The sequence below is a fragment of the Mustelus asterias genome, chromosome 24 (assembly GCF_964213995.1).
Source record: "Mustelus asterias chromosome 24, sMusAst1.hap1.1, whole genome shotgun sequence".
NCBI lineage: Eukaryota > Metazoa > Chordata > Chondrichthyes > Carcharhiniformes > Triakidae > Mustelus > Mustelus asterias.
In genome coordinates, this window is record NC_135824.1 from 6,132,404 (window position 1) to 6,150,105 (window position 17,702).

Below are 17,702 nucleotides of genomic sequence, written 5' to 3' on the forward strand. Positions count from 1 at the left end.
CACCCTAGTCCATAAAAGTCGATTTGAATCCTTCTGAGAAGCAGGTATACATTGACACTGAAGCCGTTTGTAAGGCCCCGGTGTACTTTCATTCATGGGAGTTGCAACTTCCAGCCATTCATTTAAAAGTGCTTGTAACATTTCAAACCCCATTTGTAAGTTTCATTCACAAAATATCTGCTGTAGCAAATGGGAGTTCAGACAGTTCATGGCGGGGCTTAACAGGTGAAACTTGACATTCTCAGCCTAGATTGGAGGAGGGGGGGGGGGGGGTGTAGAATTATATTCAGAAGGGGCAAAACGCAGTGTCAGTAAGTGATTGTGGGGAAATTTAGTTCTTGGTCCTGTAGTTTTTAATGCGCGCCTTGTGATTTCTTTTTTTCTGAGGAAAACGGCATTCACTCCGAAACCATGAAACTGTCAACAGCACGTCTTAATAAATAAATGTTACAAGAAGTGTCCCAGCAGACTGGGTCTGGGTGGGGGAACCGGAGTTGGTCGGTGTCAACACTACAACAGGACGAGGCACTGTAAAAAAAAAAGTTTTGACATGGCTTTGTTAATGGGGGCACCAGTTTAAGGCCAAGACGTGGGAGTTTTAAACCCCCCTCGTATGTAATTCCTGTTAAATGCAGCTAAAGGCGGACTTGTCCCGATTCCGCTTAGTTCTATTTGTCACCCAAACAATTGGATGGAATTCGAAAGCCAATGGGTTTAAATTAGCTTTTTGTCTCCACTTCACTTGCTCCATTTATTCAGAAAATCGTTTTGCAGAAGAAATGTTACATTCCCTCCCATTTTTTTTGTTTTTGGAAATAGTTGATTGTTATATACAGTCAATAATTGGGATTAACACTGAGGTGCTATCAAGTCAGTCAGACCTGAAAAAGGGGGGGGGGGGGATCTGAGAAATGGGTTCACATTAGGGGGGTGACGGGACACTAACCCGAGTGAGGGTTATTATCTGGAGCCCCTTCATAGAAATAGGTCTCTGTCCACCAAGAGAGAGAGAGACTATTGGTGAGATATAGGAGGGGGAGGGGGGGGGGCATCACTCTGCAGGGTGGAAAGAGGCAGACTGCAGTGAATAACCAGTTCACCCCCCCCCCCCCCCCAACCTATGGCATCAGTCTGCACCACACTCTTGTCAACCCAGTTTAGTGTTCTTTAAAAAAAATACTGTAAACTTCATTTAATCAACCGGTCTACAGACTTGACAGAGCCCCCATGTTGGGGTGGGGGGGGGGGGGGGAATGAATCTCATCCTAAATAATGTTAAGCGTCGCTCCTAGCACAGGATGGGTGTGGGGGGGAGGTTGGATTGTATAATTATTCCACATTGGGGCAACTGACGGTGAGAATTGTTAACTCATTTTGATTTTTTTTAAAAAATCAGTTGCTGGATTTAAACTCCAGGAGGCCCGAATTTTTTTTTAAAAGGAAGGGGGGGGGGGGCGAGGGGGAAGCCCACTGTGGCTTTGAGAAAATAACCTCCGCCTTGTCTCGGGTCTAGTTGCATTTTGCAAATAGCTGGGGCTCACTGATGCGTGGCGTGATAACGTTTTCTCTGATGTGACTGATGCAGAATTCTGGCTTTCGTCCCTCTTTATTTCGTTAAATTGTTGTCAAAATGCAGTGTTTTGTAATGTTGCCACTTGCAGTGCTGTTTTCCTTCTGAAACCACTCAACCTCCCTCCAAACACAAAATATTTTGATACAAAGAGGTTTTAATCTGACATTGAAGAGCTGCGTTGCTGAACGCTTTTATTTAAAAATGTTTCGGTATCTCCTCTCTGCCTTGTAGATTTCTTTCATTCTCAGAGAATCTATTTCACTTCTCTGCCATGCTCAGAGAGAACCCCCCCCCCCCCCTTTTTCCTTTCTTAAGGAAACGACAGCGTTCTAAAAAAATATTAAACTCCGCTGAACCCAGGGAATGTGATTTAATTCTAAAGTTTTTTTTCTCTCTCTCACTTCCCCCCCCCCTCCTCTAGTGGGAGGGGATTGAGGTCTGGAGCGATCCCTTTGAAATGAGATCAATTTCAAATGTGTTTTTTCACCTCCTTTTTCCTAAGAAGTTCCAAAGCTATTTAGGTGAAGGAGTGGCGATAATATGTAGTTTGCATATGCCTGGCGCCAGACTGGCTCCTCGTTCATCTGACGACTGAATATCCAGGCAATTACTGCAAGCTCACTCTACTACACTTAAACCTTTCCCAAGACAGAGAAAGGATTTTTTCTCTCTCTGGTCTCTCTCTCCACCGTTTTTTTTTAACTTTTCTGTTTAACTCCCATGTCCTCTCTTTCAGACTCTCCACCGCCTCCTTATTCGAGATTCTCCACAAATGACGAGGAAAAGCCACTGGGTAAGTTCTTTAATAGATTGAAAATTATAACTTTTAAAATAAAAATTGGGATTAGTTTAGGGAGGGCGGCTGGTGAATGACAATGAGCATGTCTCAATCAGCAATGTGCCAGTACTTGAGCCAAATCTCGATAGACACAAAGTATTCTGTCTGATGGAACTTTTTTAAACTCATCTTATTTTAAGTTAGGAATGTATCATTACATGTTACCACAGGGCACTTGGCATCTGTGGAACTGTACCCCACCTAGAAACAGTGCCTTTAGGAGGCGGGGGGGGGGGGTTCCAAAAATATATTTTTTCTCTTGAAGCGTGTGTTGAAACAAGACTCCTTACAAGACTTCTGTTATTACAGCAATAAAATAGTTTGGAAGAATTGTGATTGGAGTGCAGTAACTGCAGATTGCCCAGTTCAGCTGGGCACTTTTACCCCCACCAAGTGGAAGGCTTGTGAATTCTGCTGATATTTGACATGGTGCCCCTGCCAAGCTCTGTGAAGCTTCAGTGTGAGTCGAGCTGTGGTTGGGAGTGTGTGGTGCTGGCGTCACCAAGGATCAAGTCAGCAGGCAAGCTCCAGTTTGGCTTGCATTATAAACCCTTCCACTATTTAAAATATAATAATTGCACAATTTTTACATGCCATTTTTAAAAAAAAATCAATTGTGCAAAAAAATTCATTAAAATTTACTTACGATAACCACACTCGGAGGAAGGAAAGTGTGTGTGTGTGGGGAGGGGAGATGGGGTAGGGTATTTTCCATGATTATATTCTGGTACCAGTGTTTAAGATTTGGTTGAGGAAATCTGTAAATATTCACTTGTTGAGAGCTGGATCTTGGCCATTGCAGATTTTTTTGATGGCTTGGGAATGGAAGTTTGTGGACTTTTCTGTAATTCCATTTATTCCAGACACCCATTAGTTTCTCCCTAAAATGTTGTGAACTTTATTTGTGGTGAATGATATGCTTGCCCCATGTAAGGACACTAAGGGTGTGTATCACATGACCTACACAACACCCCAACTTCCCCATGTAACTTCAGCATGCTTGAAGAATCGGGCAATGTGTGCGTGGGGGCGGTCCGGAGGGGGGGGGGGGGGCTGTTTTCCATTGCAGTGCAGATGCTGTATTGATTGGTGTGGGGTGGTGCAGACACTCGGGTTCTCAACATCTGCTATTTTCTTGTTCTGCTATTCACCAGAGTGCACAGTGTCTTACACTGAAACGGAAGCCACCAGTTCCCCAAATATCACACCTGGAGACTTCTCGGGTAAGCGCTTTTGACTTGTCTCTCGAATGCCAGTGTGTTGTGGAGGAAGTGAGATTGTTAAAGAAATGTGCCTTGGGAGGCTTGAATTGGTTTGGGATACTGGCTATCACAGTAACTGTGACAAATGTGAGGTATTGCTGTCTTTTGAAAATGCTTCTTGGTGGTACAACCTTCCGTAAAACTCTCAATGGGGTTGATATGATGGGACGGTGCCTCCTGTGCTGATGTTGCATGGAATCACTTCCTTTATTGAGGCTGTGTTGCTTTGTATTGGAAACAGAAAATGCTGGAGATACTCAGCAAGTCAGGCAGCATCAGTGGAGAGAGAACCCGAGTTAATGTCTCAGATCAGTGAGGCTGGGTCAGAACTGCGTTGTCTTGTACTTGGGATGTCTTTGCTTGCCTTTGAGCGGGGTATTATCAAGGCTTCTTGGATACTCTGTGGAATGGGAAATCTCTGATTATAGAATGATCCCGGCAGGGGGGCTGCTATCCTTTGTCGTCTTCCTCCCCCCCACCCCCCCAGACTTTTCTGCAATGCTTTTGAGGAGTGGAGTCGTGGTGATTGGCCAAGGAAGCAAAAAAGTACTTGGATCCCTCAGGCTCGGAGGAGGGGGCCGGGAAAGAGTGTGACAATGGAGGAGAGTGTGACAATGGAGGAGAGTGTGACAATGGAGGAAAGAGTGACAATGGAGGAGAGTGTGACAATGGAGGAAAGAGTGACAATGGAGGAAAGAGTGACAATGGAGGAAAGAGTGTGACAATGGAAATGTGCCAAAGCCGTTGACAACATCAATTTGGTTAAGTTGTTGCTGAGGGAAAGAAAAGTATTTTTGATTTGTTAATTCAAGACTGGTTTTTTTCCTGTTAAATGACATGTGAGTACAGAACGGGATGGCTGTTTTTGTATTTGCATCTCTTTTTTTATCAAAGTTATCATTAGGGGAGAGGCAATGGTCGAGCCAGACCTCTTTCCAGCCTAGCTGACTCCCGCATGCTCCTTTAATCTCCCAGCTAGCTATGGGAGGGACCAGATCTGACCACACCCACCAAGGGGCAGGAGCTGACGGGCAAGGTTGGCATAAATGAATCCCTTCGGGGCCTGCAGTTTTGCAGCAATAAGCTACGATATTGATGAGAGGAATTCCACTCAGGTGACTAAACTGTCCGTCAAAGAGAAATAAAAAATCATATTAAAATCCACATCTGTGGGATGGCAAGTCATAAAATCATAGAATCCTACAGTGCAGAAGGAGGCCATTCGGCCCATCGAGTCTGCACCGACCACAGTCCCACCCAGGCCCTATCCCCAAAACTCCATGCATTTACACTAGCTCGTGCCCCTGACACTAAGGGGCAATTTAGCGTGGCCAATCCACCTAACCCGCGCATCTTTGGACTGTGGAAGGAAACCGGAGCACCTGGAGGAAACCCACGCAGACATGGGGAGAACGTGCAAACTCCACACAGACAGTGACCCAAGCCGGGAATTGAACCCGAGTCCCTGGCGTTGTGAGGCAGCAGTGCTAACCACTGTGCCACCGTGCCGCCTCTAAGTGCTAATTATCATCCTCAATTCTGAAGTTGCTAGTAACATTTTAGATCTTTTTTTGGGTGGGGGACGGGTGGGAGATGAAGTATTTCTCTGTAAATGTAATTAACTGATCCCCAATGCTTCAGTTGGGAAATGTTGGTATGGTTTGACCCATCAGGACCCAAGGTCCTAGACTAGATTTCCTGTCATCTTTGCTGCTTTTGTTGATCTGAGCTGGAGGGTTACTGCCCCAGGGTTAAGCTAGTGAGGGATAGGTTCAACCCAAGGTCGCTGCGGGAAGGTGTGCCTGTGCGCTTGTAGCTGGACGTTGGGTCAATGCTGCATTTGACTCTGTGACAAGCCCCCATGCTTGAATAGTCTGCGGCTACATCGCTGTCCAACCACATACCAGACGGAGAGTCACTTAGCCGAGCTACCAATCTTTGGTCAATGTGAGTTAGCGCCTCCAGGATAGGAGGGTGAGAAAGATCAGCACCCTGACTTGTGCGGTTGATGCAGCATGAATGTACTTGGGTTTTCTCATTCAACAGCAACAAGTTGTACTCACGTAGCGCCTTTAACGTGCTTTAGAGAGGTGTCATCAAACCAAATTTGACAAAGACTTTCAATCAAAAGATATGGGGGCAAGGGGAGATCAGGAGATTGAATTCAATGATCAGCCAAGAACAAATAGAGTGGCGGAGCAGGCTCGAAGGGCTGAATGGCCTCCTCCTTCTAGTTTCTATATAAAACACAGGGTTAAGGAGAGAATTGCAGAGCTTGGGGCCCAGGCAACTAACAACATGCCTACTATTGTTGGTCCAGTAAAACTTGGGGTTCATCAGGTGGTCTTCCAAGGGTGATGGTTGCATGGTTGTGGATCAGAGTCAGCTCCATGAGAAACATCCCGTGTTTCTATATTTCTGTTTATTGGCTCTGTGGTTAATCTGGAGACGCTGGCTCCATCGTATCTGAGCTGTGCCTGTTAACTGTGGTTGACCAATTCTTTATCATGCCCTGCAATGTAAATGAAAGGACTATCGGCAGTTCTTGCTGAGTTCGTTTGTTTGTTTGTGTGTTATGTGGTTTCAAAGACCAGGCTGGCATCGAGGTGCAAGCACGCTCTGCTACAACAGGAATGTGTGGGGAGCAAGATTACGGTGAACACGAGGACAGCCTTTTAGTTCCTGTCCAAATCTGTTGGCAGGCTATGTGCCACTAGCCTAGAACACTGGGCTGTGAGTGATCTGTAAATGACGGTGCAGTTTTCTTTTCCCCAAATAAATTAATTATTAATAATTGACTTGGCGCCAGACAAACTCCTTCAGCAAAATAGCACCACATTTGCAAAACATTTCTCTGCTCAGCTCCTTGTGCTGCAGTGTCGGAGCCAATGGCTCTTCAGTAATCTTGACCAAATGTCCATTCTCTGTGCATGGCCTTGGAACAGGAAAATCTTGGCAGGCATTGAAAACGTGAGGGCATTCACCTTCTCCTCACCCACATATTCTCCACTTCCAGCAGAGTGTATTCCTGGGGAGTGATTTCAGCCAATTTTCCCCTCCTTAACCATCACAAACCCCAAGCTCTACCTACCTACTACCCCTGACAGTGATCCATTAACTTGGCTCAGATCTTGGGTTGGTTCTCTAAGCTAATGTTCCACCAACCTGATCCATCAGAGGGGTTCTATCTTGCTCTACACAATGTTCTGAGACTTCCACCCTTCCTATTGAATTGTGAGGAGCTGCATCATTTGACATGGGTTCCAAGCAACATGACCTAGAAGATTCCAGCTTTTATTGAAAGCCGTTTTTAGCCGGCTCCCTGTTTAGACTCTGCTAGTTGGTCCCTGTCTCCCCCGCCTTGTCGGAATAAAGCTAGAGTTCTGGTCTCAGTCACAATGAAGGGATCCTACTTTCACCTCATCCAGCCTTGCAACGCGCTGATGTGTCTGCAGTCCTCCTATTCTGGACTCTGCTGGGAGTCTCTGGTCACCCTTCCTGTGTCCGCTGACCCACATTGGCTCTTGGTCCAATGGCATCCCAATTTTTCAAAATTCCCATCCATGCTTTGAAATCCAGCAGTCCCTCCCTATCTCTCTGACCTCCTCCAACCCAAAAAAGCTCCAAGATCTCTGCATTCCTCCAAATCTGGCTTCCTGGTACATCTCCCCGTTTCTGTCCTCTCATTTTGGAAATTATGCTTCAGTTGCCCGGACCCCAAGCTCTGGAATTTGCTCCCTAACCTTCTCCTTTCAGAGACTTTTGACCATCTGTCGTAGTATTGCCTTCTGTTTCAGGTTCAATGGACTGAATGGCCTAAGTGGCTTGGCATCTAACCCACCTTTATAACGCTCCCATAAAGCACCTTGGGGCGTTTTATCACATTGCCATATAAATATAAGCTTTTGTGAAGTTAATTATGCACATTTGGTGCAGGCAGGACCAAGCTGTGTTAAAATACCTAGGCCGGAATTTTACCACCCGGCCTGCCATGGGAATCGGAGCGGGCGAGGGACGGACCTTGAAAAGGCCCGTTGACCTCGGGCGGGGTTTTACGGTTACGGGACGAGCGAGGCCGCAAAATCCCGCCCTTAATGTGAGTGCCCATATTCTCTCTCCCTCGTTAGCTTTACACAGGGCAGGGGTGGCAGAAAGTTCTTGATACCCTCCAGAGGTGACCAGAAGCTAAATTCCAAACCCCTAAGAGCATTTTTTATTTGATTAACTATACACAGATGTAACCATACCTCTGTTCAAAAGAAAACAGCAAAACGACCCTGCCAGAGAATTTTAATATTGGGGATAGGATTCGGCCAGTTTAATAAATATTAATAAAATATCTGTTTGGCTAACACTTACCTTGATCTTTCAGCCAAGTTTAGCAATAAACATTTGCAGAGAGAGAGAGAGAGCGAAAAACACACAAAGAATGCTGTCAGAGTCTGCTGTAGCTTTAATCATTTTTCTTTGCAATTATATTACAGCTGAACAACATTTAATGTTTTCCCTCTTGGCCCTTTGAAGTCAAATCAAGTTCTTTTTTGGTTGTTTTTTTTTGTGTCTTTTTAGTCTGTCCAGGTTGTGTAGAATTTATTACGTTTTACAGACTGGAAATAGCATGTGACTTGTTATAATGTTATGATCTTAAAGGAGAAAATTGGTGAGGTTTTCCGTAATGGAAATGAGTTTAACTAGAACAATATAACGATAAAATGGAGTGCAGTCTCCATGAAATCAGATACCTTCGTCTCCCAACTGTATAAGTTCAGATGCTGAGACTACTTATAGCAGACTGTAGCACTAGGTGATTGATGTACTCTGAGGACAGACTTCTAGTTAAGAGGATGGGAGTTTTTGAGATTTTAAACTGACCCACACTGTGCATTAACCCCGGGGGCTCGCATTAACCCTTTGTGTAAGGCTGATAATAGCTTGTGTACACTTGTAAAAAGGGGGTGTTGAACTGGAGCAATAAAGTGGTTCTCTCTCTCTCTCTATCTCTCTTTCCATCTCTTCCCCCTCCCCTACTCCTTTCAAGACTTGACCTAATTAGTGCGTGTTTTTTTATTCTGAGGTTAACACAGCTCAGTTTATCTTCTGATAATCCCAACGCATGTATGGATTTTTCTTGAGGACCTGGATCTTTGTTAGTTTAAAATTCTGCTCTTCGTCCGGTTGGGATTTTGGAAGTGAGATGGGGTGGTGAATTTGTAAGATGTCCCTTGTCTTCAGAAGACTTTTTTATACCACGTGAGGTTGGGAAGGGAATAGAATTCTCGCTGTTATTTGTTTTTTGTGCAAATTCTGATCAGGAAGACGACCTTTTTGCCCTATTGGACTTTCTTTTCATCTGTTCACTGGCAAGGCCAGCGTTTATTGCCCGTCCCTATTTGCCCCTTGAGAAGGTGGTGGGTGAGCTGCCTTCTGGAAATGCTGCAGTCAGTGTGGTGTAGATACACCCACAATGCTGTTAGGAAGGCAGTTCCAGGATTTTGTCTCAGCGACAGTTAAGGAACCAAGTCAGGATGGTGTATGGCTTGGATAGGAACTTGCAGATGGTGGTGATCCCATGTGTCTGCTGCCCTTGTCCCTCTGTGTTGTTGAGGTCATGGGTTTGGAAGGTGTTTTGGGGCTATTTACTGCAAGTGCATCTATTAGACACGGCCGCACTGGTAGCGAATGTTTAAGATGGTGAATATGGTGCCAATCAAGATCACACCTGGAGTACTGTTTTCAGTCTGAGTCCCACACCTTAGGAAGCGTATATTGGTCATGGAGGGAGAGTTGTATAGCTCTTTAGAACTCTACTTTGACTGGAGGATGAAATTAAAAGGAGGCTTGACACAAACTAAGATTATATGCAGCGTTCATCTAATTTTGTTTTTCAGTGCACAAGTGATCTCTATAAGTACGCAGTCCCTTTAAGTTTTTCTTGTGTGGTCACGCACACACCTTAATGTGAAGGGACAATGTGTGTACAGTCTGCATGGGTACTTTCAGGTTAAAAGAAATGTTGGTTGTATGCCCTGGAATTCAGAAGGTTAAGGAGTGATACGATTTCAAGTTCTCAAAATGTTAAGTGGGACTGATGCAGCAGATAGAGAGAAACTATTCCTGCCGGGTGGAGAGTCTCGGACTAGGGGACATGGCCAGAAGGATTAGATCTCTCAGAAGTGAAATTAGGAAATGTTTCTACCCACAGAGGGTGGTCAAGGTTTGGAATTCTTTGCAGTAAATGGGCAATTGTTCTTATGGCTGGCACCCAGGCAGTCTCGTTGAATGATGGAACAAGTCGCAAGGATAAATGGTCTCCTCCTGTTCCTGAAAGAAACGTTGAATAGTGATCACCAGTTGGAGCTTTGGCTAATCACATCTTTAAGAGCGCTGCTCCTTCGTCAGGTGAGTGCAGGCAAATCCTGCACTCACCTGATGAAGGAGCAGCGCTCCGAAAGCTCGTGCTACCAAATAAACCTGTTGGACTTTAACCTGATGTTGTGAGACTACTTACTGTGCCCATCCCAGTCCAACACCGGCATCTCCACATCATAGAACATTACAGCGCAGAACAGGCCCTTCGGCCCACGATGTTGCACCGACCAGTTAAAAAAAAAACTGTGACCCTCCAACCTAAACCAATTTCTTTTCGTCCATGAACCTATCTACGGATCTCTTAAACGCCCCCAAACTAGGCGCATTTACTACTGATGCTGGCAGGGCATTCCAATCCCTCACCACCCTCTGGGTAAAGAACCTACCCCTGACATCGGTTCTATAACTACCCCCCCTCAATTTAAAGCCATGCCCCCTCGTGCTGGATTTCTCCATCAGAGGAAAAAGGCTATCACTATCCACCCTATCTAAACCTCTAATCATCTTATATGTTTCAATAAGATCCCCTCTTAGCCGCCGCCTTTCCAGCGAAAACAATCCCAAATCCCTCAGCCTCTCCTCATAGGATCTCCCCTCCATACCAGGCAACATCCTGGTAAACCTCCTCTGCACCCTCTCCAAAGCCTCCACATCCTTCCTGTAATGTGGGGACCAGAACTGCACACAGTACTCCAAGTGCGGCCGCACCAGAGTTGTGTACAGTTGCAACATAACGCTACGACTCCTAAATTCAATCCCCCTACCAATAAACGCCAAGACACCATATGCCTTCTTAACAACCTTATCTACTTGATTCCCAACTTTCAGGGATCTATGCACACATACACCTAGATCCCTCTGCTCCTCCACACTATTCAAAGTCCTCCCGTTAGCCCTATACTCAACACATCTGTTATTCCTACCAAAGTGAATTACCTCACACTTCTCCGCATTAAACTCCATCCGCCACCTCTCGGCCCAACTTTGCAACCTGTCTAAGTCTTCCTGCAAACTACGACACCCTTCCTCACTGTCTACCACACCACCGACTTTGGTGTCATCAGCAAATTTGCTAATCCACCCAACTATACCCTCATCCAGATCATTAATAAATATTACAAACAGCAGTGGCCCCAAAACAGATCCCTGAGGTACACCACTTGTAACCGCACTCCATGATGAATATTTACTATCAACCACCACCCTCTGTTTCCTATCCGCTAGCCAATTCCTGATCCAATTTCCTAGATCACCCCCAATCCCATACATCTGCATTTTCTGCAGAAGCCTACCATGGTGAACCTTATCAAACGCCTTACTAAAATCCATATATACCACGTCCACTGCCTTGCCCCCATCCACCTCCTTGGTCACTTTCTCAAAAAACTCAATAAGGTTAGTAAGGCACGACCTACCTGCCACAAAACCATGCTGACTATCACCTATCAATTCATTACTCTCCAAATAACTATAAATCCTATCCCTTATAATTTTTTCCAACATCTTGCCGACAACAGAAGTGAGACTCACCGGTCTATAATTCCCGGGGAAGTCTCTGTTCCCCTTCTTAAACAATGGGACAACATTCGCTAACCTCCAATCTTCTGGTACTATACCAGAGGCCAACGACGACCTGAAGATTAGAGCCAGAGGCTCTGCAATCACTTCTCTTGCCTCCCAGAGAATCCTTGGATAAATCCCATCCGGACCAGGGGATTTATCTATTTTCAGACCCTCCAGAATATCCTGCACATCCTCCTTATCAACTGTAATACTGTCTATTCTACTCCCTTGCAACCCAGTGTCCTCCTCAGCTATATTCATGTCCATGTCCCCATAACCACATCTTTGCAATGGGTTCCTAATATTTCAGAAGATCCCCTGACCACACATTCCTCCATGGCCCAGTATTTAGCTCTGTACCTCCACCAGTAATTTGGAGTCTTCCCAGATAACTCGAGGTGCTAACCGAGCATGCTTTCTACCGAGCGTGCTTTCACCCATTGGTGTGGATGGAGTGCCCAAGCATGTCACTTCCCAAATCGTCTCCAAGACTGGATTGGCTACCGTAGCTGAATGACCTTTGACATTTCAAACCTATTGAGGCATGAAGCTGGTTGGCCCTAAATTCGGCCCCTTCATTTGTTACATTAACTTCTGCATGATTTTTTGTCGTGCAATTTATTTTTTTGCAAATACGTGTTTCCAATTTCACACGCACAACTTCATTTGTTTTAGTACCAAAATTAATATCCAGTTCTAGAAACATTGCAGTGTGCAGATTGTACAGTGGGCAGCACAGTGGTTAGCATAGAAATCATAGAAGCCCTGCAGTGCAGAAGGAGGCCATTCGGCCCATTGAATCTGCACCGACCACAATCCCACCCAGGCCCTACCCCCACATATTTACCCGCTAATCCCCCTAACCTACGCATCTCAGGACTCTAAGGGGCAATTTTTTTTAACCTGGCCAATCAACCTAACCCGCACATCTTTGGACTGTGGGAGGAAACCGGGGCACCCGGGAGGAAACCCACGCAGACACGAGGAGAATGTGCAAACTCCACACAGACAGTGACCCAAGCCGGGAATCGAACCCAGGTCCCTGGAACTGTGAAGCAGCAGTGCTAACCACTGTGCTACCGTGCCCTGTTGCCTCACAGCGCCAGAGACCCAGGTTCAATTCCGGCCTCGGGTGACTGTCCCTGTGGAGTTTACACATTCTCTCCGTGTCTGCATGGGTTGCCTCCAGGTGCTCCAGTTTCCTCCCACAGTCCAAAGATGTGAGGGTTAGGTGGAGCGGCCATGCTAAATTGCCCTTTCGTGTCAGGGGAATAGCAGGGTAAATATGTGGGGTTATGGGGATATGGCCTGGGTAGGATTGTCGTTGGGGCAGGCTTGATGGGCCGAATGGCCTCCTTCTCCACTGTAGGGATTCTATGATTCTGCGAATATTGGACCATGGGTTTTACACCTTGTGTCTGTTGTCGATGTTTTAAACTGTGTGTTCCACTGAAGCAGCGACTCCCTGTTGCTCTTCCAATGCCCTGTCCCCCGCATCCCTACACCTTTCCATGCTCTTACAGTCCCACCCTCTCATGCCTCACTCTGTCCCCCTTATCCCCAGAACACTGTCTCCCTTAAAACCATTCCTTCTACATTACACTCTGCTGCTTTCCCCTCTGACAACCTCCCCCATAATACCACAGACCACCCCCCCCCCCTCCCCCGCAACCTCCGCCCCCCCAAGGCTAAAAGGCTGGCTGACCCTCCAGTTAACATGGGCTAGAGGCAACTTCAGGGCCTGGCTGCCTCCACGCACGCACACACAATCTCCTTCTAGGCATTTTGTTTTGAAGTGACTTCTCTCCCTGTTGCACAGTTGGTATTGATGGTATCAGGACAGAGCGCGCGGTGCAGGCTGGGGCTTTGGGTGCATGAGTTATTGTGTGATATTATCAGCGCAGAGGCTTTTTGACTTCCTGCCCATGGCCTGCTTCAAAGGAGAGGCTTGAATTTCTGCTGTGATTTATGCTAACCACTCGAGGCAATCCATCATAGTAACCTCCATGAGACGCAGAAATAAACTGGAGCCAGTAGGATAATGGTTATTGAATTCATTCATGAAAACCATTTTTATTAAGATTAGATCTCAATGCGGACTTTTTTTTTACCTTTGCGTTCCTGAAGTGGAATGTTGCAAGATTTTATTTTTAATCAATGAACTCCTTAACATGTCGACAAAATGATTTCCATGAAATGAACAAGCTTCCTCCAATCCCTAGGGTGAATGTTTATAGATACACTGAAGAGTTATCATGTGGAAGTGATTACATGCTATTACTGGATGCGTGCATTGTTACTTTTGTGAGCTTTACTTCTCTTAAGACCAGGTAAAAGTCAATGAATCCCTCCTCTCCAATCTTATCACCCACACTCCAGCAATTTTCTCTGATTTATTCAGTTTACAGGATGTGGGCGTCGCTGGCTGGGCTAGCATTTATTTCCCATCCCTAACTGCCCTCCATTTCAGAGGACAGTTGAGAGTCAACCACATTGCTTTCGGGTCTGGAGTCACATGTAGGCCAGACCGGGTAAGAACGGCAGATTTCCTTCCCTAAAGAACCAGATGGGTTTTTACAACCATTGACAATAATTTCATAATCATCAGTAGACTTCTTAATTCCAATTTTTTTAATTGAATTCAAATTTCACCATCTGCTGCGGTAGTATTCGAACCTGTGTCACTCCCGGGTCTCTGGATTACTAGTCCAGTGACAATGCTACTACGCCACCGTCCCTCATGGAGCACTGGCCCATCCTGGAGTGCACTTGATGCTCAATGACTCTGGTATCACACCCAGACTCTCCATTTCTTGGGGTGGCACCGTGTTGGGCATCAGTACTGAACCTCGCTCCCTCTGTTTTCACATAACACAGCCAGACACGTTCCATCAAGCATCAGGAACTGAAGGAGGCCATTCAGCTCCTTAATGCTGTTCCATCATTCAGTTAGATTATGATTGATGGGTATCCTAACTCCATCCTTCTACTTTTTCTTTTGCTTGGCAGAAGTCAATCGCCCTGGGATTTAGGATTATTCATTGAGTTACCATCTACTACTTCAAAGACTCTGCTTCCAACAACACTCTATTGGGAAGAGTTCCAAAGACTCTCAACCCTCAGAGAAAAGAATTTCTCCTCATCTGTGTCCTAGATGGGCTTCCTCTTTTAAATAGTGGCTCCTTGAATTAGTTTCTCCCACAAGAGGAACCATCCTCTCCACATCCATCCTGTCACGACCCCTCAGGATCTTAAAAGCTTCAATGTTCTTGTCCCACTCTGTATATCAGCATCAAGTAGACCCAGATCAGGTACAGCACCAGTTAGATGTCCCTCTCTACATTGCCCTATGAACATGCCCAGGATCCCAGTGTGGCAATGTTACCAGCTATCCAGGGGGGATCTTAAAGGTGGCTGGATCCTCGAACTTTCCTCTTGTGGTTCCAACATCATGTCACTCCCGAGCCACACCTTTTGTTTTCCTGTGCCACCAGGGCCCGGGACTCCAATCTATGTCTATATCAAAGTGTCAGCTGTGGCTCACTTGGTAAAACTCTTACCTCGGAGTCAGAAGATCGGGGGTTCAATTCCTACTCCAGAACCCGGGCGCAAAAGTCAAAGCTAACACTTCCAGTGCAGTACTGAGAGAATGCTGCCTCCCAGATGAGGTGTCCCCCATCTCTCCTCACAGGTGACACACCTTTGGAGAGGAGTTGGGGAGTTCTCCCCAGGATCCTGCTCAATATTCGCCCCTCAATCAATGTCAGTAAAACAGATGATCTGGTGATGATTGTATTGCTGTTTGTGGGAGTGCGCTGTGTGCAAATTAGCCACTGCTGTAGCTTTGGGATGTCCTTGGGTGCTGAAGTTGGCTATATAAATGCAAGTCCTTTATTCCTGCTTCATTGCTGGGAGGCACGCACCCTGAGCTTTGCTTTTAAGTTATATCTAAATTCTTTGTCCCACTCTCTCAGAAATCTTTGCCCTCCACTTGTTGCTGGTGATAACACTTACCACATTGGGGAGGCGATGGCCTTTCGTGGTATTATTGTCAGACTATTAATCCAGAAACTCAGTGAATGTCCAGGGGACTCAAGTTCGAATCCCGCCACAGGATGAGAAACCCATCTGGTTCACTGTTGTCCTTTAGGGAAGGAAATCTGCCATCTTTACCTGGTCTGGCCTACATGTGACTCCAGAGCAATGTGGGTGACTCTCAAATGCCCTCTGAAATGGCCGAGTAAGCCACTCAGTTGTATCAATCGCTCAAGAAGGAAGGCTCACCACCATCTTCTCAAGGACAACCAGAGATGGACAATAAATGCAAATAAATATACACTCATTTGCCACAAATTAATAAAAAAATTAAGATTAGAGAGGCAATTTGTATCTACTTTCAGGCAAGGTGCACTGACTGGACAGTGTTAAACTTTAAGCTGGTGGGAGAACATGAAAGCAATTTACCTGGAAAACCTGTTTGAAATTCAAGTGACCAGCGATCCAGCAATTTCCTCCTGAAGAATGCTCATGTGTGCACATCAAGTGAGGGCTGGGATTTCTCTCATCACACCCCCCCCAACCCTACAGCTGAATAATTCCCTGGCTCTTGCTGTGTAGGCTTGCATTGAAACTGGCCATATAGATGAGCTATTGGGGAGGTCAGAGGCCTCGGGCAGGGGAGGGGCAGGGAATATATCTCTGATCATTCTTAGCAGAGGAAATAAAGAGAGTTCACGTTCATGGCACAGCCGTTAGTTGCAGTGGACGTGGCGTTTGATTAAAATGTTTGCTTGGAGGTTGTTACTGGGTGGGTGGTTAGATAGCTAAGATGAGGGGATGAATTAAGGCGACTGATTTGGCCACTGTCTTAAGTGTGGTGTATCCCGGTCCTGTGGTACTTTATAAGTAAGAAGTCTCACAACACCAGGTTAAAGTCCAACATGTTTAGTTGGTAGCAAATACCATAAGCTTTCGGAGCACTGCTCCTTCGTCAGATGGAGTGGAAATGTGCTCTCAAACAGTGCAAACAGACACAAAATCAAGTTGCAGAATACTGATTAGAATGCGAGTCCCTACAGCCAGCCAGGTCTTAAAGGTACAGACAATGTGACAACGTACAGACACATTGTCTGTACCTTTAAGATCTGGCTGGCTGCAGGGATTCGCATTCTAATCAGTATTCTGCAACTTGATTTTGTGTCTGTTTGCACTGTTTGAGAGCACATTTCCACTCCATCTGACGAAGGAGCAGTGCTCCGAAAGTTTATGGTATTTGCTACCAAATAAACCTGTTGGACTTTAACCTGGTGTTGTGAGACTTCTTACTGTGTTCACCCCAGTCCAACGCCGGCATCGCCACATCATGTACTTTATAAGTGGCAGTCTCAATCCACACCCCTGGTGGTGTAGTGGTATTATCACTGTACAGGCCCAGGATAATGATCTCGGGATGTGGGTTCGAATCCCACCATGGCAGCTGTGGGAAATCTGGAATTAAAATGTTTACAAATACACTGACGAGTTATTAACTCAGTAATAGTGACTGTGACAGCTGTCATTGAGTGACATAAAAACCCATCTGATTCAACAATGTCCTTTATGGAGGGAAATCTGCCATCCCTCCTTGGGTCTGGCCTACATGTGACTCCAGACCTACAGCAATGTGGTTGACTCATAACTGGTTGAGCAAATCATTCCGTGTGGGATGTTAGGGATGGGCAGCAAATGCTGGCCTTGCCAGTGATGCCCACATCCCGTGAAATAATTTTTTTTTTAATGCAGAACTTCACACTATCAGATTTTCATGGACTGCCCATCCTTATCAGATTCTGCAGTAGATTCGTTACAGAGTTGGGGTGGCACAGTCGTTAGCGCTGCTGCCTCACAGGGCCAGGGACCCGGATTCGATTCCCGGCTTGGATCATTGTCTGTGTGGAGTTTGCACATTCTCCCCGTGTCTGCGTGGGTTTCCTCCAGGTGTTCCGGTTTCCTCCCACACTCCAAAGATGTGCGTGTTAGGTGGATTGGCCATGCTAAATTGCCCCTAAATTGTCAGGGGGATTAGCTAGGGTAAATACATGGAGTTATGGGGATTGGG

At 45.9% G+C, this 17,702-nt stretch overlaps 1 protein-coding gene across 1 annotated transcript in view; it reads left to right on the plus strand.

The window, feature by feature from the left end:
• The window catches only part of smad6b (SMAD family member 6b), a 63,238-nt gene that overhangs the window by 911 nt on the left and 44,625 nt on the right, over window positions 1–17,702 (plus strand). Inside the window, 2 exon segments of the mRNA XM_078241234.1 lie at window positions 2,310–2,366; window positions 3,566–3,634. Coding sequence (XP_078097360.1) covers window positions 2,310–2,366; window positions 3,566–3,634 — 126 coding nt within the window.